Here is a 25,460-nt window from a genome sequence, read left to right as displayed (position 1 = left end):
ATCAAAAGCGTTAAAAATAAAATTTGAGGCACAAAATAGGACCACCGAATGAGGGTTTTTTTTTTCAACAGATGATTGTAGTAATGTACAGTTTTACCAAAAATGACAAAAAAGTGATTGTTTCCTTTCATGTCCAACTTCTCCATTAAATGGATCTCTTTAACTTTTAATTGAATACGCCTGGTAGAGTCAGTTCATCTGACACACACACAAAAAAAAAAAATCCATAAAACCAGCACAGAGGATTAGTTCATTCTCGCTTTGCCCAACGACTGAGCTCGACTCAGTCACAATTCCGAGGAAGAAGCAGCCTGAATGTCATTCCAATTAACTATTGCAATGCTCTTGTTGAGAATCGAACAGAAAAGTACTCCAACTGGGTGTTAAAATGAGAGAAGGCTGGCCTAATTCACTGAAAATTATTCCGTTTCCAATAGCATTGTCTTTTTCAGTTATGTATGTTTCATGGTCCTCGCAGCTTCGACATTTATGGCTTCGGCGGCCACTCAGCCGCTCTCTAAACCTTTGCAAAATTGTATATTTTGTATGAAGCCCGAGTATGTCTATTTAGGCGCGCATCGACTCAAAGGCATCAATCCGCTCCACTCATCCCCACCAACATCCTTACGATCTTAATGAGCTGTGACATCACTCTCTCGCTGTTCTAACGGCCCGTGACATCACTGCGGCCGTGCTTGCTTGATTAAAATGCTGGCAGCCTTCAGGAAGTCGAAATAAGATTCCAATCCAATCACGGCTCGCCTTAATGGCATTAGGAGCCGCCATTGGCTTGCTGCTCGCGCCGTAACCTGATTAGCGCTGAAGTAGTTTGATGTTAATGAGATTTGCTCTTATTGGTGTCTGATCACATCACATCACATCACTTATGCATGTGCACTCACGTGAATATATACATATATCTACGCTCACATACACTAAACCAAAGAGGTGAATGTGCATATGTCAAAGTGTTTGAAGGATTGCATTGTCATAAAAAGACCCCCAACCTGATCAGAAAAAAATTGAAGGGGGGTGGGGTGTGGGGGGGGCACAGCGTCAAGTTTGAGATACATGCAATGTATGGTGACCGTTCGGGGTGTACCAAAAAAACCCAACCAGATTTTTTTTTTTTATGTAAAAAGTGCAAGTGTATCAAAAAGAGAAGCTTTTATCCTCTGAATGAGAAACAATTGCAAGCAAGTACTGCAGCGTGTGCGCCTTTAAGAGGCGGGGCCTGGTGAGTGTACTGAGTGCCCGGGTGTGAGCCATGGCTGGCAGCAGAGACAAGAATCGTTTTTCTTAATTGTATGAATAATTTTGGCGCAACCATGCTTCCGCTGCCTGATGTTGACAGTTGTGGGGTTATTTACGTGCAATTTGGGTGCAAACTGTCAAGGTTGATCTGTTTGGGACCAGCAGGTGACTCTGTAGGGCTCCTCCTATGGCGGCACACCTGTTAGTCATCATGTCATTAGTAGGTTCTCTGTTAAAAGGACCCCCGGCCCAACCACTCATGGTTGGGTCATTGTTTCTGCTACTGGTGTGCATTTTGCTTCGTTACTTTAGCTTCTTGTTGTTTTTAGAACTTTTTTTGTTCAGGATTTTCTCATTGTTTTTTCAATAGTTTGTCAAGGTCACCCGGCTCCTCCTTCCCTCCTGCCTGCTTTTTGGGGTCCCCCGCCACCACGCTCATGACACAAACAGGTCGGTTCATGTGTCTCGTCGTTGTAAACAACCATATTGGATAGGTGTCATTTGGAATGTACATGGAAAAAATAAAACAATCGATTCGGCTTGAAACTGCAATTGGGCGTGTCGTGGAAATTCAGCTCAGGAGCCGAGGTTTGGTGTTGGCCACACTGTTGAAATAGTTCAACAGCGCACTAAGACAAGCTTGTGTGTGAACATGCAGGTGCAGGGTTCCTTTTATTCTCCATGAGCTGAAATTCCATCTCTTCTTTTCACTCTTTCTGATCCCCTTATAATTAATCAAGCAGAGAAAAAGAGAGAATAATAACTTGTGTGCCTCGCGAGAGGAAAAGAGCGTTGTAAGAATAGTGGGTTTCTCTTGAAAGGTGATAATAAGGAGACCTTAAAAGTACAAATGAAAGTGTCAAACCCCTCCGCCGCCCTCCCTCAACCGCCCTTACAGTCGTTTGCCTGAAGCCGCCTCTTCCTACGCAAGTCCTGCGCTTGGCCAGAAGTGAAGAAAGACAGAACGACATGTCGAAACAACGCTGTGCTTCTCGTGACATCTTTTCTTTCCTGCCTGACTGACTTTTTTTTTTTGGGCCAAAAATAAATACACTGCCCTCCTTGACCCCCTTCTCCTTTTCCACCCAGACTCTATTATTCACAACATTAATTCCAGCTCGTTATCAAAGCGCTGGTTTTTGATGGGCCTGCTCTCCACCAATTGAAATGTCACTTATTATGCTAATCATACACTCTTCTACTTTCAAAAGCCACTGTATTGTTCCAGACAAGTTTCATTATCCCCTGCACCACTCTAGTTACCCCCCAAAAAAAAAAAAAAAAAAGCACACTTGGAAAGGAGAGGAGATAACGCAGGCTTCCGGAAGAATCAAACCAAAAAGTCAGGAGTTCTTTTCGACATTACTGCAGTAAAACAAAAGATCGGACCCCGTGTTTCTTCTGGGTTGTATTCAGAATCATACATGCGTGACATATCCAAACCCAAAAGAATGTGACAGCAAACAAACATGGTGCGCGATGTACACTTTCGTTTGCTTTGGCGGAGGTATTTGCCATTGCAGTTGATCTTTTCACAACAAAATAAGAGATTTTAGAGAGAGAGAGAGAGAGAGGACTAAATATTGAGCTTGATACAAGAATGCCCGGGGACTGCACCTATTGTCTTTGTTCCACCGCAAAGTGCTCATTGTTGCTCATCCACTTAGGCACAGTGGGGTAGTACTCACACGCTTTTGTATTTCTATTACTTATGAAATTCATATTTATGTCAACTCATCCCAACCTATTAAGACTCTCTGTGCAACAACCTTAAGTTTAAAAAATAAAATAAAACCAAAATGTTGCAATTTTATGATCAACGTTTGATGGTCACACAACAACAGTATCATTTGGAGGACAATGAAAACGCATGTGCATCCATTTTGGGTATTTCGCTAAAATAAAAGAAAGAGAATGCACACACCAAACCAATTTTCATTGTGGTTTGGAATCATTGTTGCATTGGGTGTCGCTTGAATAGATATAATTAATCTTATTTATACGCATATTCAACACGGTCTCACTCATTTCATCATTGTCTGCTGGGTTGTTTGGCTCACCCATGCAACCGCGTATTTGGCAAAGGAAAGGGAGAAAAAAAGAAAAAGAAAAAAGGACATTAATTGTTCAGCTTCACTTCATCAGAAAACATGCATGTTTAATTAACAAGTTCTTTAGTCAAGATTTTCTCCAGTCCGAGACGGAAACAGGAAAAGAGAAAAACAAAAAAATAGTCTGCGTGAAAAATGGCATCAGACTACCAAAAAAATACAAAATCGTTCTGAGGTTTTACATTCAACCAAACCACAACATTTTGTCTCACAAAATCTTTGCTAACATGATCCAAAATGTACCGACATGCTAATAGAAATCGGCATCGATGTTACCTTCAACTAACAGGTACATGGCACCTATTGAGGAAAAGCAATATAGAAAATGGATAGATGTAACCAACATGCAGTGGTTTTAAAAGGAGTTACAACAACAATAATAAAACAACGCTTCTTAATGCGATCCAGATTTAGTCGGCGTTGTAGGCCGCCTCAAACATCTGGAGCGAGCTTATAGTTGACCTCTGGCCATCATGACTTGTAAACAGCCTCACCTTCTGAAGCCGACAAATAATTTAACCGTGGCCGCGCGGTCGTCACGTCGGTGTTTGTTTTTGGCACTGTGTCCCGATTGCGTGCGTCTTCGGGAGGGACCGTGACCATCGGACAGAAATGGAAACGGTACGCTCATTAGTCAACTTGATGGACAGAAACTGAGTTGGAGGAGAGAGAGAGAGCAAGAGGGGAAGGGAGGCCAAGTTGGATGTGAGTGACCCCCCCCCCCCAACCCCTCACCACCCCCACTTGATCATGCAATATTACCTCTTTAATAGATAAAGTCCAAAAGTGCTGAGGTGTACTTTTCCCGCCTTTCAGCCGGACCATCTATCTCACTAACCGCCGCCGCCCGTGGAAGCGGCTATTTCTACAAGGAAATTACCATGGAGCCTTTACTTTTCCGAAGGGCTGAGCACATTTGCCTTATCTGTGCGCCCTGCCCTTCCTACTTTATAACTTTTGTAATTGTTATTTAAAAAAGAAAAAAAAAACATTTCGTTTGAATCATTAGTCTGATGATTACATCTCGCGTCTCCTTTGGGGACGTTCAGAGTTCACTGGGGGAATTTGCAACTTCACCCCTGAACTGTAGATCTTAACGCTAGAATTATGTTTTTGGAAGTAAGATGGCAAGTATTGAATAGGGATGATCTCATTTCTGGATATCAACTAAATCTTATCACACTTGCGTTCTATGATTTGTGCAAGAATTATCCACCTGTGATGATGCTTATCTTTCATCTTGTGAAAATGACAATGTGATGTGCATTTTGTGGTGCAACATAGACGTAAGTCCCTCAGTGCTGATGTGTTGGAACAGTTTTAGTCGCCGCTCAGTGACAGGAATACCCGAACCTGAGCACGGATCCGCAAAAGGATCATCCAGGCTCCGGCTCGTGAACCGGATTAGGCTAACAGATGCAGAGAAGCAATATCACTAATGACTGAACCATAACGTACACACACACACACATACACACACACAAGTATGCGCATGCTGGCTGTTGCGCGTATGTGTACGAGTACATATACTGTATGTGTGTCGGATGCGCATGATGTGGTTTTGATACGATTAAGTTTAATCAGCATCTGTCTGTCCACGCCGCAGCTGCTGCAGCATAAAACAGCGGGAGGGGAGACTAGACGAGACGAGAAATGTTATGTCATGATGGACCTACGTGGCTTTAGCAGTCCGGTGGTGAATAAATGAAAACAGACAAATACGTGTACGGTGTAGTGTACATCCCATCCGTTCCTCCATTTTTAAAATGAATTAATTTATACTCAAATCTATTGTGGAATAGTCCAAATTTTGCAGAGGGGTGAATGTGACTGAGTGAAAAGCAGCTTTTTATTTTTTATTTTTTTATTTGTTGTAGAAAATATACTTTTCGTCTATTTGTGCTAAGGAACACAATGATCTAATGTTTCTTCAATTGTTTTATGAAATGGTCAAACTTAATTTTAGGAAGTGGTGCCAGAATGTCATTTTTCCGGTGTTCAAGGTAGTTTGAATGAATCTTTTAAATTGTAGTGATGAAATATGTCATCGGATCAATTTGCCGGACACTTTGGTGAATAAAATGTCTTTTTCAGTGCAATGGCCCGGATGCTGCTGGCGGCATTTCTATGATGAGACGTGCTTCGCATCGACTGAGCCTCAGGTACAAGCAGCTGAGCCTATTTTGATTCTTTTTTTGGTTTGTTTGTTTTTAATTATCATAATGCTCTCGTTATGATGCCACTCAATATTGTCATGTTCTTGTTTATATTTGTTCAATCCTGCCGGTTGACTGGGCATAAATTCTTATTTGCTGTGAGCACTTGAGGGGCAAACTAATCTGGTTGAGTTTTGAAATAGGGATGGAATGCCAAAGGAAATTCAAATTGCTAAGAAATGCAAGGTGGGCGGTGCGGAACCAAAAGTTTTGATCAGCCTGCTTTAAAAGGATAAGGCAGGGATGAAGAATCAATTTGGGAGATTTTTGGGGTTGTGGGGGGGGGGGGGGCGATGGCAATGTCTGGCAGTGTCACAGCCAAGTGGGTTCCAGCCAAAGGAGTTATGAATGATGAGGAGGAGGTCGGGAGGCAGACGGCTGGAATTTGCCGGAGCTGTGGACAGGTGCGCTCAGATAAAGCTAAGTCTTGCCAAGGATGGCTTTACAGACGAGTTCACTTGACGAATGAGTAAGCGTCGACGTGAGGAACGAGTCGGGTGTTAATATTTAAAACGGGCACCTCACCATAATGGTTTTGCTTGTGTACCAGCCAATTTAAGTCTCTGGCAAATCAACTAGACAGCATTCTCAACAGGTTTGATTGGTGACTATCCAACGGCCACATTTTAGACCTGAGTTAGACCCAAGTGCATATTTCGAAATAATATTAATCTACATGGATTTTTTTTGGTTTTTGTGGATGGATATACAGTAGTGTTGTACCTCTGTACCTAATGTTGTGTCCAGGAAGGAAGCGTAAAAGCCCTGAAGCTTCTCATACTTTGCCGCTTCCCCCATGACCATTGGATCATGTGGAGCTAGTTTTGCATAGATTATGAATAGAATACAGGTATCGGCAAGCGGATGTTTGCACGCACGCGCCCACACAGGCAGGAAGGCAGGCATCACAAATAATGGGCCTGTGGTACTCCCACATCCACACTCATACATGAGCTCCGAGTCTCTGTGGACCAGATGTGTGTGTGTGTGTGTGTGTGTGTGAGAGAGAGAGAGAGAGAGAGAGAGAGAGAGTCTATGGGTGGGGGGGGATTAACAAAGTTGGCAGTCAGCACAAAGCTTCTTATCCGCTGGAGTTAATTCACTTAGCACGCTACGTCTCCCTCTACTATCTTTGTCTCCCTCTTCACCTTTTCATCTGTTGCTTTTCCTCGCCTTCTTCTCATCATTTCACCACTCTCCTTTTTTTTTTTTTTTTTTTTTTGCTCGTTCGTTTGCAAGCTGCAGTTTTCTAATTTTCTACCTCCGTCAGCTGAATTGGGGTTGGAAAGCGTCCCATGCCTGTGGCTGTAAAAGCCCTGTGCTGATAAACGGGGACATTACTAATGAGGCTGCTTTCAGCTTTGAAAATTGACTAAAGGTGACTCGGTGTGACCGGGGCTTTACTTTTTTTTTTTTTTTTTTTTAATGCTTCAACTAATTTTGCATAACTTAGTGTCACTTTTTGGCCAATTGCGGATAAGCTGTTAATAGTATACGAACGTCCAATTCCCAACATTTGCCCTTGAGCAATCATGCGCTCCTTCAAAAAAAAAAAAAAAAACCTAATGGTTTTACTGCAACTTAATTATCTGTATGGAGATACTAAAGTCTTGCTGTTGTGGACTGAGCTTCTGGTACCACAGGGGCCGAGTCGGCTTTCACACATTGTACAGTGAACGCTTCTATTTTTTCTTTTTTAAATTTATGTTTTTCGCTCCAGTGCCTGTCACTTGGAGATGAGAGTTAAGTAGCTTTAATGTGGTTAATCAACCAAAACGTAGCAAGCAGAAACCCAGCGTGTGACTTTACTGTGTGTAATTGATCATCACAGGTAATTAGAGTAAAATTTAGCGGGAACAACTGCAGCATTGGTAATACAATAAGATGCATGAATAAACACAGGAGGTCACAGAACTGACAGCATCGATGGAACATTGATTGATTTTTTTTAAATAGGGCTTCTGAAAGAATCAATTTCATTGTCGGGACAGTACTGTGATGATTAAAATATTTCGACCATTTAGGCAGACAACTTGGTCACTTGGTTCAGGTGTGATAGTACAAAATTACTGTACTAAAAAAAAAAAAAAAACCTGCCCCCCCCCCCCCCCCCCCCACAATTACCCATGCTCACCGCAATGCTCTTCTATAGAAAGCGAAAGAATTGGATTACCGACACAAGGCTTTTCGTTGTTTGCATTGCAAGGCCTGGTAGAAATGGATTTTTATTCTATTCAAGAAGTATCTGAGCACAAAGGAGAAGGTTTTTCCATTCACGTCTGTGCTGCAGGAGAGCAAAATTGGGCGACAAGTTTTCCCAAGTTTGACATCGGAAAAAAAGAAAACCAACCAAGGCCAAACCCAAGTGAATGTTGTGTTGATGCCGATGTGTCGACTTCTATACTTGTTTGGCGGTGCTTTAAATATTACTTGTGGCGTGAAGGTTGGATGGCTACTACATTACAAACGACATTTGAAAACAACTTGTTTGATATTTTGGGATAGGCTCTTGCTCGACCATGACCATGCTGACGACAAGCGCGGTAGAAAATAGATAAATGGAAGTGGCTTTGGAAACGAAGGTCCTATTAACGCCGTCTTTTCACTTGTGGAGGCAGCACTTTGTCACAAGCAAATCATCACAGAGGGCTGGATTTCCTAAGATCCAGAACGCGGGCACTGCCATGTTGCACATTTCAAGATGACAAACCTTTTATGATCCAAAATAGTGCCGAATTGTGTGTGTACACTTACAGATTGCTAATTGATTTGTAATCAAAGAGGTGAGCAAACATATTAAGCCGAAACAGAAAAGAAATCAAGACTATGAAACAAAATTGAATAAACAAAGCTTATGACTGCTTGGTTTTTAATCATTTTCAAACAATTTGCCTGAAAGTGTCAAGTAGTTTGACCTCATCCTGATAGAGTAAAAACAGGTTTTGAATAATGTGTTCCCTTGACACCGTTTAATTTCTTTCTTTGCTCTTCCGCATCCGTGCCCCCTCATCATATTACTCTCGCTTTCATATTTTCATTGGTTTAACCAGTGTGAAAAAGACATGAAACCATCGCTTCTTTTCTTTCCTTTTCTAGTTGTTTCTTGGTTCATTTCACTCCCACAGTGGGTTACATGTATGGGGGGGGATGTTGAAGCGGAGCCAAGTCATGACACTTACTCACTCGCCAAATACGCGCGCACATACACAAAGAGTGCCTCTTTCAAATGGTGCGCTATTCACATTCTAATCTTCCTGACGGACCAGGAACAGAATAAATGGCATAAAAATCAAATTGAAATAAATGAATATGGCTTGATGGAAAATTGTGTATTACCGTAATGGGTTGAACAACAGAAGCAAATTTCAGCCATACGACAGTTTGCAAGGGGCAAGAGATGGACAATCTTCTAATTAGCGGCTACAGCAATTAAAATGGTAATCCAATTATAAAACATAGCTTTTGTGAACGGAACAAGCCTCTCGCAGATACATAGTTGCACACAGCAGAACTGTGCGAAGTTATCATATGGAGAGGAAATAACGACCCTGAAAGACATGCAATACATTTGCCTGAGAAAATTAGATTACAGTCTGCCTTGTCAAAAACAAAGTCCACAGCGATAACAGATGAATCAATCCATAAGCGTTTCGAAACACGTGTTGCGCTTTTACTTTCTGTTATTGATGAATTCTATGCTGATATTTGAAAAGTAAATGACTTCTATGTACTGTGTGCATTGATCGGGTGTGACTATACCTGTACATGCGATGCAAGATGACAAAATGCTACATTTAAGATAGCACTTCCGTCAGAGTTAATCCAATCAAAGATGCCGTCCAAAAATTTGCAAACCGTGCACCCCCACAGCAAAAACGAGAGCCACTCTGAATTATATCGAAAGGACTAGAAAAATCAAACGGCGAGCATGGTCAATAATCCGACAAGGACCCGGCAGCTTGTCATTGAAACCCACGGAACATAAATGAAAAGTGATGTTGTAAACGTACGTCAATCAGAATGCCGACGGATGTGATGAAGTTGTCGTGAAGTTCAAGAAACATGGGAAAGGAATTGAGAGTAGACCATATCACCGCGGAAGCTATAAATGCTCGGATGTTACGCAGTAGGCAAAAAGGAGAGGAACAATTAAGTTCAAGGAGTTGAATGAAGACAGACTGGGTTTGTTTAGAGGATGAGTTAGTTAGATGAAGATATGTTTGGCAGCCGGCCCAGGGAGCTCGAGGAAGATGAAGGAGCGCCTTGGCACGTCACCAAGTGAGCTTGCCGCGGAGAACGGAGGTGCGAGTTAGGAGGCGGGAGAAGGAGAGAAGGCGGGAGAAGGACAGGCCCGACCTTTTTGGCTGCAGGAGGCCGAAGGAGGACGAGGGAGAGATCAGAGGAGACACGGCGCCGCTTTGATGGAGCGTCCGTGTTTCGGATGTTGGAACACGGCGACGCGCGGCCTCGCTGCGAGAGCTGTGGAAGCACATCACAAGGCAGACGCGCACACACTCACATTCCGCTTTGATGTCGAAAAACGGAAGTGCTCCGGATGAAAGCGGCTCGGGGAGGAATGCGACGCTCGACTCGACGCTCGACCCCCTGCCATCGCCATCGCCAAACACCATCCACCCACCCTCCCTGCCTCTGTCACTTCTACTTTCCCTCTGTGGTCCTGCCAGTTAATTCCTAATTGGCTACTCCGTGCGCAACCTTGAAGCCGATCTCAATCACAGCAAGCCGCAGGGACCCGGGAAACAGAAATCCCGCATTGGTTGTGAAGAAGGAGCAGATCTGAGACGCTCCTTTCAACTGCAGCCAGAGAGTTCTTTAAGATCCATTCATCCATGCGATGTTGATCACTCGTTCCAACGCTTTACCTCCTTCACAAAATATGGTCTGTTTTACATTCTGGACTTCCCTCGGAGGATGATTTTGATTGCTGCCCTATCAGCACACGAGCGAATATTTGAGCATATGCTCCATGGACAATTCCCCACCATATGGGAATGAGTAAGGCACAAGCAGGAACAGACAGGTTTTTACTTTTAATTAACTGGAGGCGCCTTTTTTTTTTTTTTTTTTAGGTTATATTTACAAACCAGGCGCAGGGTTCGATTCTGGCTGTGGCCTTCCTGTGTGGAGTTTGCAAATTTCCTGCAATTCTTGAATGAACCAAATAATTCGAAATGAGATGAAATATTCACTGAAATGGGATTATTATTATTATTTTTTTTTTTTGGAGTGACTTGTTTTTTTTGTATATATAGTGTGGCTTTAATCAACATTAGATGAACCAAATTCAGCATTAAGCAGCAGCCCCTGTCAAATGCCCTGCAAGCAAAGTGAGTGTATTTAATTACCGCAGGTCTGTGTGTCATATCTGCACTGGACAAACTGTTATGTTGTTCAGTCATTAACAAGCAATTGGAATTCAAACCAAGTTTCATCCAATTCCCAAGATGGCTGCCTTAAGAGCTCCTGAAAGATTATGCTTTTTTTTTTTTTTGGCAGCCTTTTTGTCCTGCAATAAAAACTTTATGAAGCTGGCACACAGTGAGTTATATTGGCAGCAATAAACCAGCGCCGGAAATTCATATTTTCTGTTAAATGCCAGATAAAACTGTTGTTCTTTTTTACATTTTAGGTCATCCATCAGCCCTTCAACAAATGGAGTCAGACTTTTAATGTGCTCCATTTATGGGACTTCCAGCACCCACTAAATCCATCAGCACTTTAATACAGTGTATTATTTGAATGTGCTTTTACATTTACATAACCCGCTAGACTGTATTTATTGTGAACCTTGACCCAGACTTAATGAATAACCATCAGCCCACTGTACACTTTGAATGCATAAAAAGTCCCATATACTGCCGTTTAAATTAATGCGTATGAGTAAAAGGAAGAATTAATTTAACAGTGCTAATCGGGGTGTAAAATGTCTTTTGATTTTCTGCTACAGGCGCTTAATTGATTGCCAACCAATTGCAAGGCACAAATAAATAAATAAACTAAATCCCATTCGCACCCACATTCACGCCTGTGGACAGACAATTCAGTCTTCAACGAGCCAACCGTGCTTTTTTTGTTGTTGTTTTTTGTAATGTGAGGAAAAAGAAGTTCAGAACAGTGAAGCATTAAAGTGCAAATTCTGTGCAAAATATGGTTAAAAAAAATCTGTGCATAAAATCGAGATGCCTGGCCCTCACATCTATTCATTAATGGAGCATCAGTGCATGCGCTATCAGCCTTGGTTTCCATCCCCACTCCCCCCCCCCCCCCCCTCCAACCCACCAAATGTCATCCTTACAGAGCCAGGGACACAGTTCCATCACACTACAGTCATTCAGCGGAAGAACACTTCAACACGAGTGCTGCAATTGAGCGCGCCTCAGAATTCACAGCATAATAAGCTATTTGCATTACACGAGCACAAGGATGCAATCCAGTCCGTGCTTTATTTGATTATAAGTACGGCCCGCGTGCACGCCACCGCATTGTTCAGTCTTTTTTTTTTTTTTTAAAAACACAATTGGAGCAGATGAAATGCGGTGCACGCCTAATGCCTTTCCAATGCGGCACACTGCTTGGCACTGAAACAGACGTCATTTGTGTTTTGCGTTTGTATACTGCGAGGAGAAGATCTTGTTGGCCCAGGCGTGGTGAATATCCTCATTAATTTTGCATCATTGAGAATCTTACAAATGAAGTGCGAGTTTATTGATTGAATTTTCGGATCCGCTTTCTTTGTCACCGGCTCTTGCGTTTTTGACAGTTTGTTGCGTATGGAGGTTTAAAGTAGGGAAAGGCCGATGACATTAGTCAACAAATTTTACTCACATTTGTTAATCAGAGACACAAGTCACCTTTTTGAGATGATTTTTTTTTTGCACTGATTCCAAATCTATCCTCATTTTTCAAATAATAATAGTCATATATTTAATAATATTTATGAATTAAGATTTAGTTTCAGCAACAGGTGGAGTTGCTTTCCGAAACGTCATAGCTATAAATTACAATGCTTTGTCAAATCCGTATTGTGCTTGCTTTTATAGGTCCAATCTGAAAGTAAAACGATTTAATAAAATCCGGGAAAAGCTGTTAAAAAAAAAATGAAAAAAATCCAAATTAGAAATAAATATGAAAAATTGAGAAAATTTGGAAACATAAACATGTATATATAAACAAATATTCCAGGGACAACCTGCAAATATGCAGGGGTTGCCTGTGGTTTAAGTTGTAATATCACCATTCACCACTAGATAGCAGAAATTTCTTAGTTGCACTTACAGTGGGTCTCCTTCTGGATTATGCCTTATATTTTTAAGAGCACGTATTTTGCACGCATGCACATATTTTGACGATTTTTAAAATGCATTTTTGTTATACACCTGATTCGGAAAACAAGCATTGTCAAGTGAGTACATGGCATCATTGCTTCAGTCAGCGTGTGGTGAGTGGTGCAGGGCAGCAGGAGGAGCCCTAAAACAGTTGTCAAGTTGGACCAAAACTTCTGGTTTCTGCATGGGACAACATTTCCTCATGTTCCCCTCCGGAAGGAGGAGAGAGCGGAAGGAGGAGGAAGAGGAGGAGTGCAAAGTTCGTCTCAACTCCTGGTCACATTGGCGCGCCGGCTCCTCCAAAAACCTCACACGGGACAAACATGACGCGGGCCGGGCTGGTGCTCCTCGCCGCGTTGCTATGGCAATGCGGCCACGCGCAGCAAAGAGGTGAGCGTCTTCTATCGGTTTGTCCGTCGCACCGCGAGAGTCCGTTCATGATTACGTCACACGAGGCGCTTTGAGTTCTTTACACGCTGTGTATTGTCATCAAGATACCTCGGACGGGCTATCATAGAAATCGATAGTCACTGTCACTTTTGTGAAATTAGCGAGCAACGTTCAAAAACACCACTTGCTGATTCCTGCTGTGAGTTGTGCTCCTCTCGTTTTCAAACCAATTACAGACGTGTTTATCGGTTTGTGTTCATGCAAATTTAACCAAGGTGCGCTGCATGACTTGTGAGTTCCCCAGAGGCATCATTGGAAATGTGATGTGAATCCAGTATTCCCCCCCCCCCCCCCCCTCCCTCTCCAGGCCATTAGAGAAATCAATATTTTCATGAGATGGATCCATCTCAATGTTATGTCTCTGAAACATGTTGATCCCAGACTGCTTTGTTAATGTGAAAGCTGCCACGCTTAGTTGGATGGGTTTGATAGAATGCTCCATTGGGAAATCTGTCAAACTTTCTCAAGTCGGAAAGCCAAACTTACTGCGCGTAATTGATGTTTTCTCGAAAATAAGAGTGAAGGGGAAAATGATGGAAGGACGCACCGTAGCATACCATTTGAGATAGGAAGATGCATTTAAAGAAATGTACAAGTTAACGCAATCCAAAGTGCTCAAGCACTTGGCGAATGCAAGAACAATCGAAAAACATCGGAGAAAATGAGAGCGAATGAAAACCCAACGGTAAAAGGTCTGTCATTTGCGGTGGAGAGTAGTCAGCCTTGTCTCCCATATTGATTTTTAATTATAGGAATCGCCCAGTTCTCCTTTCAGCGGAACAGGTTCAAAAGATCTTTTATTTTTCTTCTTGGTGCCTGATTGCCCTGTTGGAAGGGTTTTTGTAGCAGAACGGGTTGCCGGCATTGGTGAGCGAGGCCTACTTAGATGCTTGACATGCGAGCAGCCATTACAACTCCACTCGCTTGATTTGTGAGACATTCAGGGTTGGGTCCATACTTGAACCCTGCTTAGATACATAAAACTTCACACGGCCCTCAGTGAGTCTCAAGCTTAATGGGGAACGTCTGAATGATTTTTAAAATTATTTACTTGAGTGCTCCTTTTTGTTTTTCTCTCAATGTGTTGTCTACAAGGCACTTTCACCTTTAACCGGAACAACAAGGAAGCTACATTGAAATATACTCAATTCCTTTCTGGTGACCCTCATTCTATAGAGAAGGCTGACCTGCGGACAAAAGTGAATTGATGATGAACTGACATGGGTTACCATTATATAATTTTATTTACGTATGTGTCTATGTATATATAATATATATAAATTTTCATATTGCACTCAAGTCAGTCTGTATACTGTACAGCTATTGATTGATCAATACAAGGGTAGGCTCACCCCCAGAGCCTTAACATAGAATGAGGAGAATGTGATAAATGACATTGTGCCAAAGACATGGGTCACTGGAGTGTTAACAGGTGTGTGTGTATGTGTGTGTGGATTATACTACTCCTGTGGGCTCTAAATTTAAACGGGTGTTAACGCTGGAAAGATGTGGCATACTTCCTGTCAATACTGGGGACTGAGGAGCCAAGGTAAAAAAATAAAAATAAAATCTGACGTACTGTTGTGTGTGTTTCAGCTATTGTCACATGTTAATATTTGATTGGGCGTTTTCCCTTTGGGCCTGCGCCCAACAAAAAAAAACAGCACATCCTTTGCAGACCAAAATCTAGGTCTTTTTTTTTTTTTTTTTTGTGCGTGCACACACCCCTGTTAGCTGGTTTGTTGTCAGAGCTGCACTGATCATGCTCAGGAGAAAATCAATAGTTAATTCTTCCAGGGACACAATCACTGCTCTGCCCACCTCGACTTTGCCTTAGTTAGACAGAGAGAAGGCGGCCGTGAGTTGATGAATTAGTAAGCGTGCCTGTGTGTGCGCGTGTGTGTGTGTGTTGACAGAGGCGCCTGCATCCGTACTGTTTACTAACAGAACGCAAATACCTGTACAATTGGAAAACAGACTTTTGGAAAATAATAGCAGCCTCCACTGAAGTCGGCACACATTCGTTAATTTAGGCCGCATCTAAAACAAACTCCCGTGAGGGTTGAGTCTGCACCGCCGCGTCAGTAGTGGAATCTCATACAAGGAATTGAAGTCTATTTAATCTATGCACGGTCAGGTAATGCAACCAAAAAATGGCCTCAATTGAACTTATTGCCCCCCACTGCAATTGTTTCATATCCATTATTTCCTTAAACTGTGGCCATCAATCAGATCGCCGATGTGTCACTGGAATGCGTCATCTGAATAAAACAAACACATCATTTTTCTCACCAAGACAAAAAACCCCCCAAAAAACGAATTATCTCAGAGTAGACACAATTGTTTACAAAGACAAGTTGAGCATCATTGCTTACCAAAACAGAAGCACGTGTGTATACAGTGTCTGAGTTGAGTGTGGAGCTACCAAAACGTTTTGTCGACTGTGGCATGCATATTAATCATGAAAGCAATCTCTAGTTTCACTTGACATCAATTGCCATTCCATTCTTACCAAAATACATCCAAACAAAGGCCTTGGGGTCCTCCTGACTGTTTTTGCAAGCCTTTTGATGCTCTCACAGGAAAAGAGCATCTTGTTGTCTTGTTGCTCTTCACCTGTTTGAATGTGGAGTGTGCGGGTAGCTCAGCCTATAGCCCTCTTTTTCCAAACACTCGAGGGCTAGTTCAATACGAGCACCTCCGATGACTCTTGTTTGAGAGTCAGCTCGGTTTTTACTTGATTTGACTTTTTTTTTTTTTTTCCAGATTGTATCGCCGCAAATGCTGATTATCTATCATATTTAGAGCTCATATACCCGGATCTCAGTGGTTCCACAGTATGCTTGATAAAGGGTTTTAACTATTTTAGCTAAAATGAAAGGGGAAAACGCAAACTGTCAGGCAGCTCCAATTTGACCTCTCCATATTTCGAGTTACTGAGAGCTAATAACGACACGTTTGAGATTCTCACTGAACGAAAACTTTTAAAGGTGGGCTTGCGGTTTTTAGATTTTAGGGATTAGATTGTTTGACCTTGTGGCTAGCAGCACAGAAGGCCCGACAACAGATGGACGCCCGTTGACCCTTGGCCACATACTCGCACATGCAGGCCTGCAGCTGCAAACCCCCTCCTTCCTTCTACTTTCCTCCATGTTGTTTCCCCCCTCTCTGATCTGTCGACATGCTTGTATTTTGCCAAGGAGCTTCCTGGGGTAACACATGGTGTCAATAATGACCCCCCCCCTCCTACTCACACACACACACACACACACACACACACTCACTTTCCCCTCCTCCGCTGCGGACAATTTCACATCCTGTATTGCCTCCAACTTTCTTGACTGAGCCTCTCTCTCCATTCGTTCCTCGCCCCCATGATGCACCTCGTTGGTGTATCCTTTTACTGACAAATAGCATTTGTACATGCTTTATGAAATCCGGATGGACTACAACTTTATATAAAAATAAAAAAAAACCCACATCAAACATGTTACACTGATGGATTTGGGGACCATTTTCACATTCCCACTCATCAAAAGCTTTCTCCACTTTTGTGTTTGTACCATTTCATCATTTCGCCCCTTTTTACCGGCCCCAGCTCCCTCCACTACACTACTCATCTCTTTCTCCTCCTGCTCGGCAGCCTGCCTTTCATCTTGGAGTTCGAATATGGCTCACAACCTCTGCAGCCATCGCCTTAGATCTATGTTTGGCATCACTTTCTTTGTCTCCGTGCTCTTTCGCTCTTGGTTTGTGGAGGTGCTGCTGGTTTGTTCCAGTTTAAAACCTTATGATCCACACTGAGGACACCGAGCGCAAGATGTTTTTTTTTACAGGAAGAAGAAAGTGTCCAAAACAGGTGGTTGAAAGAAAGCTTTAAAGTGAGACCCCAAGATCCCTTTAGTTTTTAGTAGTTGGTCTATATTTCAATTATTTTTTTTAAGGATTGGTTGTTTCTGGCCAAGATCATCTAAAGACACTACGGAATGCTAAGAGATGATTTTAGAAAAATAAATTAGCATTTTCCCTCCCTTGCATTCAAAGTTAGCAATTGTCAGGTTCTTGGCTGTCAAAACATGGAGAAAAGCGGCAGTTGAGAAACAGCCAACGCGATGAATAGCCCCGCCACTCGTTTTCTGAGCACCATGTGGAAAACCACGGCTGAAAGACTTCAACCCCATCAAACTTCCCTGGGATGCTCATGGACTGTGATTATTGCAGACACGCCTCAACATCTTGTTGAATGTCTTCCCAGAAGAGCGGAAGCTGTTCGTGGGTTTTCCACTTCCTGCAGATGGAATTGCGACATTTTCGGACTTTTGACAAAAATGCCCAAGTACATTCTGGCTTATGTTTCTCTCAATTTGAAATGCGGCTGCTTTGTGTTAGAAGTCGCGCACGGGTTCCCGGCAGCTGGTTTTCGTGCCTGCTGTCATATGGCGATTCTCTCCTACGCATATTTGTTCAACACATGGTCGCAGCATGGTTTTCGGCGTATTGGTATCACGGGAAGCGATTTCCAGAGAATGTCTTGGAAGGTTTGTTGTTGCATCTGTTGGTATGCTGCGTGCCCTGCTGTGATGATTTTTTTCTTCCTCTCCCATAACCTTCAATATTAAGTTGACCTCTAACCTCTCATACTCGTGATCTTTGACCCTCTCGAACCACCCTCCTTTGTCTCGGGTTATCATAACCTTAGCCTGCTGTGTGGTCCGAGTCTAAATCCCCAAATTCCTCCGGAGACAAAAACAAAGAAGGTTTGACTTGATCGATGCTCTGCCCAAGTGTGTTCCGGTCTACCAACAATTCTTGAGAAAATCGTTTGATTGCATTAATTGCTTCAAATACTGTTTCACATCTATACGGAGAAATATTATATGACGGGTATGCTAATTTTTGCCATTTTCATGACACACAAATCACAAAGAAGTGATTTTTGTGGGTTAATGGTGCATATAGTTTAGACTCAGTGTTTGAGTGTGCACGCAGCAAACCGAAGTGTGAAATTTTGATCGAGTCAATAAAAAAATAAAAAATCAGCTTCACAAGTACTGTTTAGCATGAGCGTGCACAAGTTGACAGGACTCCGGCTGTAGAGCTCAGGCCATGCAATGACTTCAAATTTTATTCGAATGACTTACCAAGTACATTGAAGTACATGGGTGACTTTGAATTAAAATTAAATACATATCTATAAAAATACAAATCACAGTGGGCTTTGTTTGAAAAGCGAACCACTGAATCAAAGAATTCCGATCTCTATCTCTAACCGGCGCATACGTATGCAGTGCACATCGGCGCTCAGCAGCTCAGCTCCTTGGTAGAAATGAACGCACGCGCTCACGCACACACACAAAAAAGAGACAGCAAACAGAAAAGCCATTATTTTCTTGCTGAATGTTTGTGTGATTCCGCTGATAAAGCATCAGAGAGAATAAGAGTCTATCAGAATGGCCAGGTTGGTTTTAGTGCATTCATACTTGTGCGTGTGTGTGTGTGTGTGTGTGTGTGTGTGTGTGTGTGTGTGTGTGTGAGTGTACACAAAGAACTAAGACAGAGAAAAATAATGCAAGAAGAGGAGGTAAGGTGGAAAGAAAAAAAAAAGTTTCTGCACACATTTTGATTTTCCATTACACCTGTGGCTTTTCTCAGCGATACGGCGTGTATGGATGAGATACAGCGAGCGGGAGAGGTCTGCATTCAGAAGTTCACATTTCTATTAAGTTTTTCTATTTCCATTATCGCGGTCCAAGGCAAACCCTCGGAGAGGCTAACACAGAGCAAATGTTCACGTTTGACAAAAGATGAAAAATGGGAAAATGTGTGTTGTGTGTGTGCATGCCCGTGCGCAGGGATTTTGCAGTGGCGGAACAGTCCTAGACTGGCCGCACCTGGGAATCAGGGTGTTGATGTGCTCGAGGTTGGGAGTTAGTCACGTTCCTGTGGAGGACACAATGAGTATTTGACTTGGTAGCCATGTTTTCCTTTATTAATGATTATCTGGACGGTTGACCTTAAGTGGAAAAACTCCTCGGCCAGCGATGCACGATAACTTCCGAGGCTCCTTTGGCTTCAAGTCTAGCGAGAGCGCCCGAAGACAGGATGTAATATCAGTGAGTTATTTGGATGTTTCTCTTCTCGCTGACCTTGTTTGGATCTGCGGGGGATAGCCGACCTAAGCGTTCAGCCCTGCCCTAAGCTATGACGGTGGGTGGTCCGTCAGCGCATTTATATGCTTTGAGAAACCCACTCCTCCGTTCGAGCCAACCAACGTGCCCATTGTTTTGTGAGAGACTCGATGAAGAAAGGCCCTTTGTTGCTTTGCTTGCTCCGCCCTTGATCGGGAGATGCTTGTTTGTGTGAGATCAGCTAATTCCGTTGAAAAGAGCCAAAGCCTCATGAAATCCACAATCAAACCCAACAATCTCCTCTTGATGAAGGGAAAAATCAATGAAGATGACTAAGAATGCAGCCACTGTCCCTTTAGTCACGAGGTTTTCGTCTCAGGGTTTTAGTTTTTTAACGCGAAACGGGCAGTTACCTTGAAACACGTTAGCACCAAGTGCTAACGTGTAAAACCTGATTGGGCTTGCTGTAGCTTGGATTCATCTGTGACATCATGAAACAAGGACCCTGTTCCAAATGAGCAGACCTTAAGGATTCCCCCAGCAGATCTTGAAAGCTCCGACTTATCCGGGTTTTGTGGATGCTTGATAGCAAGATGGCGGAGCAAATAACATCGGACCCCCTGGGAAATATCTTTGGGGGTGGGGGGGGGGTATATCTGAGCTTCAAATTAAGTTCGGCGCACAGGTATTAAAACAGCGCCGCTGTGACCTTAATGTCAGCACTATCCCCCGTATGCTAACTTTTTGGAGTTGTGCTTGAGCGCTTTGTTAACGTGTGGCGAAATGACCCGCTCTTAGCAGGGAAACCGTCCTTGCCAGCGCGAAACATCTTCCCACAGTTGGAGCCGCTCGTCCATCACCGATACAAACTGTCGGCCAAAGCCGAATGCAAATTTGGATGGAAATACATATTGGGGCCTTGCGTAAGCTAATGAAAATAATGTCACGGGGATAGCGCTTGGGAATCATTGCTGAAGGCGGTTCAAGAAAATATGATTGTCTTCGCCGGGCAGTGTATTTTGTCTAAAGTAGCGTGCGGGAGGCGAACATTTCATCACTATTTCACGACAGACATGTCTCTGCTGTGCGTCATCATCAGCCTCTGCGGACCGAAAGTAATCAAACTATGTTGTGCGCTGTGCTTCGCTGTACCGCCGTAGACTATTTTTCTGTGCTGCTGGGTACACGTCCACAGGTCGAGCATTTTCTTATATTGCAAACACCTTCCAGGGATTGAGGCTCTTTTTGAATGACTTGACAAGACGGAGTGTGTTGTAATCGAGGATCCAGATTTCATCTACTGGCTTGGGCAGTGCTCACTGTTGCCCCCTCCCCCCCCAAAAAGTCTCCCTTGTTTATTTGTGTGTGTGTATGTGTGTGGGGCGGGGGGCGGGGGGTTTCCTTGCTGAGGCAGCATGTCTTCGCCCGTGGTCGGCTCACGGTCCAAGCTGGTGATGCATGGAGGAATCAGTGTTTCAGTAATGAGTAGAATCAGCCTCCGTCGGCTGTTTACCTCTTTCACTTTTTGTCGAAAATAGATTCACAGAGGCGCGGGAGAAAATCTCTCCGTTTTCCTTCATTCTCAATACACGGCAACAGGTTTATCAGTCATTTTTTTACATTGCAACAACCTCTTCTGGTTCCATCTCAAACCAAGCGTCCCGTTTCACATTTGTCTCATTTCTCTGACCTCATTTGTTATACTTTTTCGCTTGTATTATTTTTTTCCCTCTTGACCCCCCTCCCCTTCGGCTCTCTCCCTTTTCTTCCCTTCTCCCCTGCCCATCGGGCCTCATTCATAACCTGTACCCATTACCCACCAAGCTATTAGGTTTTGCTAACAGTGATATCCATTGGCTGAAAATCAATGTCTATCCAGGGAGCAGTTTGTCCGTAGTGCCACTGTAAAGAATGCTCTGCGCTCCGCTACACATGTGCACAAACACACTCGCATTCGCACAAGAGTGCATGTGGTGCAAACGCACACGCGCGCGTGCACGCAAATGAGCGTAACTTCAGTGGAAACGTGTCGGAACTGTCTTGTTCTGATAACAGTCATGTGGAAACACCCTGAATGGTGTGTCCTGATTTAACATCTTTAGAATATGTGATTTGACAAGAAAAAAAAAAAGAAAAGCATCCTGTAAAACTCAAGTGCATTAACACTGTCATAAATATCTTCGTGTCAAACACACATCTCCGCTGCAGTCAATAGCGTGAACATTTCCCCTGCCGGGGCATTGAGCGCATGCTTCAGAGCAGCTATTAGCAGAGGTGTAGTCATCAGCGCAGCCCAAAATCAGCGAGTCAGCATTCCGCAGTCCAGCTCTGTCCTGATCAATAGCCATCCTTTCATCCTGCATGAGAGCCCAGCATTAAAAGCATTGAACCGAGACATCACTTGAACTGATTGTTGTAACTTAAAGATGTAATAATGGTAAAGTCGTTTGGTATCGGGGGAATACCATCTCTGTTGCAGCCTCGGCGACCTCACTTCACTTATTTTTCCCTTCTATAATCTCGTTAGCTTTAGCTAATGAACGCACAGCAGTGCATGCGTATAATTCCACCCACCACAAGTGTGTCAACAGGTTTCACCGGGACCGGATGTCCAAACTCTGTTTTTGATGAACGTCTGAACATCTGAACCCCCCCGCCCCCATTCATTCTGGCCTGAAATGATTGGATCTCATGCTCAAATTGTTGGCTGACATCTGTTAACAGGCCGTGAAGCGCTTAAGTTACTTCGCCGCTCCTCCGCTTGCAGACGGCAGAGCGCTAACAGAGACGGATTGCGATGCGAGCGTCCATAAGTCTTCCCGAGATTGTTGCATACTCTCGAGAACGACTTTCTTTCGGCTGAGAGATTGAATTTGTGTGGCTGGCCTGTCAATATTCCTCGTGATTACTGGCTCTTCCCCGTGCGCATACTTTGCTGATTGTACCCTATGGACACTGCCACTCAATTCGTTAGTCCTTGGAGTACTTTTTTTTTTTTTTGTGTCAGTCATTGTTCAAGTGAGTCGGGAACAGAGGGGAGTACAGCACAAAAATGAGACCGGGGCTCAGTTGAAAATGGGAAATAAGAAGGGAATAAGAAATAATAAAACCCCGAAGAGCGCTGAGAAGACAGCAATAAACGCGATTAACGTTTGCTTGCCTGTTTGTTCAGTTCAATCTCCTCGGTAAACTCCTTCCTGCACGAAACTCGTGCACGTCCATCTGGATTTCCAATTACCCAGAATCCCTTGTGTCCGCACTGGCCTCATCTAGTAAATGATGTTATTTCCTGGCCTGTCTAATAGTACATGTACTCGGTCCGTATGAGCTTGTGCGCACACTCATCTCCAAAAAACAGAAATGGAACACTGACATTTTACAGCCACAAGTCAGCCCCGTAGCCACTCGCGTACTTGCCGTGTCTCGCCAATGTCCTTATCTCATGCAAAGCATCCTTAAAAAATAAACACTCATCTGACAAACACGATGGAAATAATGTCCAATAATCTCCATAAAACTACACTGTCAAAAGTGTGATTTCAAAATTCCGACGACTCTTGCAAAGGCTTTCGATGTCGCGCCGCGTAGACCTTGGGCCGAGATCTTGAAACGCTTTGTCATACCATGCTAACGCCGCCGCCATCTCTCAATGCTACAAAAGTCGTATGAGCTTCAAGTACCCTTGGAGAGCCTCAACCGCCGCAAGGTCAAGATGCGTCTGCCGTCGCGGAATGTGACTACATCTCCAAGCGAAACTTTTCACTCAAAGCTGGAGCAATCGGCAGCGCCAGGGACCGTGAGTGCTGCGCTCAAGATAAATGCCAAAAGTGATATTGTCGCTCCTGCCTATGCCGCGTGTGTGTTGGCTTATTGTGGTCGTAGCTACGAGATGAGATTCTTCACCGGGAATAAATCTCTGCTGGGCCCAGAGATCAAGTTGCTCTCCTGTAAATCTGCTCAATGGCATGTTTTCATTACCGAGCCCAACATATTCCCCCGCATCCCCCCAGACGGTGTATTTGTTTGTGTTTATGTGTGTGTTGCAGCCTTGGCTGATGACTGGGTGAGCGCATCGCAAGGCTAGCCCAGATGAGTTCCGAACTTAAATCATACATGTGTAGTTCAGAGGTGCTTGGAGATGATTTAACAATGTCCTCATAACTGCCTCATCAGGTATGATGTGTGTGCGCGTGGGCCCCCACCCTCCCCCCACGCGCGCGCGCACGCGCAACAGAGGGACCAGTCGTAACACGGCTTGATAGATTTACTACAAGCTGTCCTGCCCTGGTTTAAATCACTCCAACCACTTATCCAGGAGTAATTGCACATAAAGATTCTTGCTCCACTTCAATTTTTTTTTTGGTTTAAAAGATCCAAGCGGATTTTTTTTCATTAAAAGTTCACATGGTACCTTTTCAACGATGAAAGAATGTAGGTGTTTGATTGACTGGCTGTCCAATTTGTAACTTTTCAATTTTGATGTCTGTGCCTGACAGCGGTGGCTTTATGCGGGGCCTTTTTTTGTCTGCAACATGAATTTAATTGCTGGGAGAACCACAGGGCATCAACACCCCCCCCCCCCCCCCCGCGACAGCGGGAGGCGGGGGGGGGGGGGATTAACCGTGTATAACTCGGTGGTTTTCCTGTTTAGTCTGACTTTATGACCGTGTGGAAGAGGACATCATTTGCTAAGATCAGTCCCACCACAAACACACAAAACGAGAGATCACGTGTGGAAGAAGAAACTCACAAACACACTCACCCACCCACCCACACACACACACACACACATGTCACCTGCACGCCATTTTTTTTCAACATTTGTAAATTCTCAGAGGCGTTTCAGAGGTATATCAGATGCCAAGTATCGTTCGCTGTCCTTTATAAAGGTACTTGAATTTATATGACGTCGCGACTGTGGCAGTCAGATATAAAATAGTCACGGGGGGGGGGGGGTATTGGCAGATGTTGTGGTGCCATTGTGAGTCAATGGAATGAAGTCTAATTGGAAAAAAAGGAGGGGAGTGGGTTGAGGAAATAGCCTGACCTTTTCTGATCCGCCCGCGGTCGTTCCTCCTGTCTTTCACATGCGCTCTCTGCCTTTTATTTTGTTTGTTGAATAAATGATTCACGACAGTATTTCTACAAAGGGGCGGCTGTTTGCTCTGGGTTTTCATTTTGAAGCTTCATTCCAAACTTGGATGAGATGTCAAGGCAGGAAGTCCGAGTGAGAGGAGGATGTTGACTTAGTTTTCATTGCTCCTCAAACCTTTGGAGCTGGAGGGGGGGGGGGGGGGGGAGTGACCACCAGATGTAGAACAAGAGACAGTGAAGACGAAACTATCGTATATTTTGTTTTCAATACACTTTGGTGGTACTGAATGTTATGCTTCTTTGTGTAATTGAGTGATGCACAAAGGTATTAAAGGATTACGGAGGTGACGCAACAGCGCCAAGTGTGGCACCCGCGTCCAAGCCGTAGCTTCTGGAGTAAATTGCATTGTGGTCCTGCTTAATTAACAATTCAGTAATTAACAATTCAATATGAATATTTCACTTTATTTTTCTCTTGCTACTGTGTGGGGTGCTCAAGTTGTTCTTCGATTTATTCCGAGCCCACGTGACTTACCTTGTTGTCCAGTGTCAACTCCTTACGCTTGGAGTTGAATAGTAAATGCTTGTTTGTTGCGCAATGATCTCCGAGACAGAATGCGACTTCACCACCATACTGTGTTGCAGGTAAGATTTGTTTCTTTTCGGTTTTGTTGTATCTTGACGTTGATGTTATTTTTCATAATCGTACCTGATTGTATTGTAGCGAGCCTCGCAGTCCACTGTGGCCGCCTTGAGCCATGGTCACGTTATTGTCCAGTGGGCACAGTCAGCAGCCTTTCACATCAATCGCTTTTTGATATTCCTTTTCGGTAATAGATTTCCACCAACGTAATTGAAAAA

The 25,460-nt window shown here is 43.6% G+C and overlaps 1 protein-coding gene across 1 annotated transcript in view; it reads left to right on the top strand.

Annotated features, from left to right (window-relative positions):
• Positions 1-13,250: 13,250 nt before the first annotated feature.
• Positions 13,251-25,460, top strand: part of lama2 (laminin, alpha 2) — a 95,437-nt gene continuing 83,227 nt past the window's right edge. Inside the window, exon 1 of the mRNA XM_086100502.1 lies at positions 13,251-13,317. Coding sequence (XP_085956628.1) covers positions 13,251-13,317 — 67 coding nt within the window. The remainder of the gene's footprint in view (positions 13,318-25,460) is intronic.

The sequence above is a fragment of the Hippocampus guttulatus genome, chromosome 20 (genome assembly GCF_054856545.1).
Source record: "Hippocampus guttulatus isolate MCC_2025c chromosome 20, RoL_Hgut_1.0, whole genome shotgun sequence".
Taxonomy (NCBI): domain Eukaryota; kingdom Metazoa; phylum Chordata; class Actinopteri; order Syngnathiformes; family Syngnathidae; genus Hippocampus; species Hippocampus guttulatus.
Note: the sequence above shows the minus strand (reverse complement) of the source record. Positions and strands in the feature narration are given on the sequence as shown.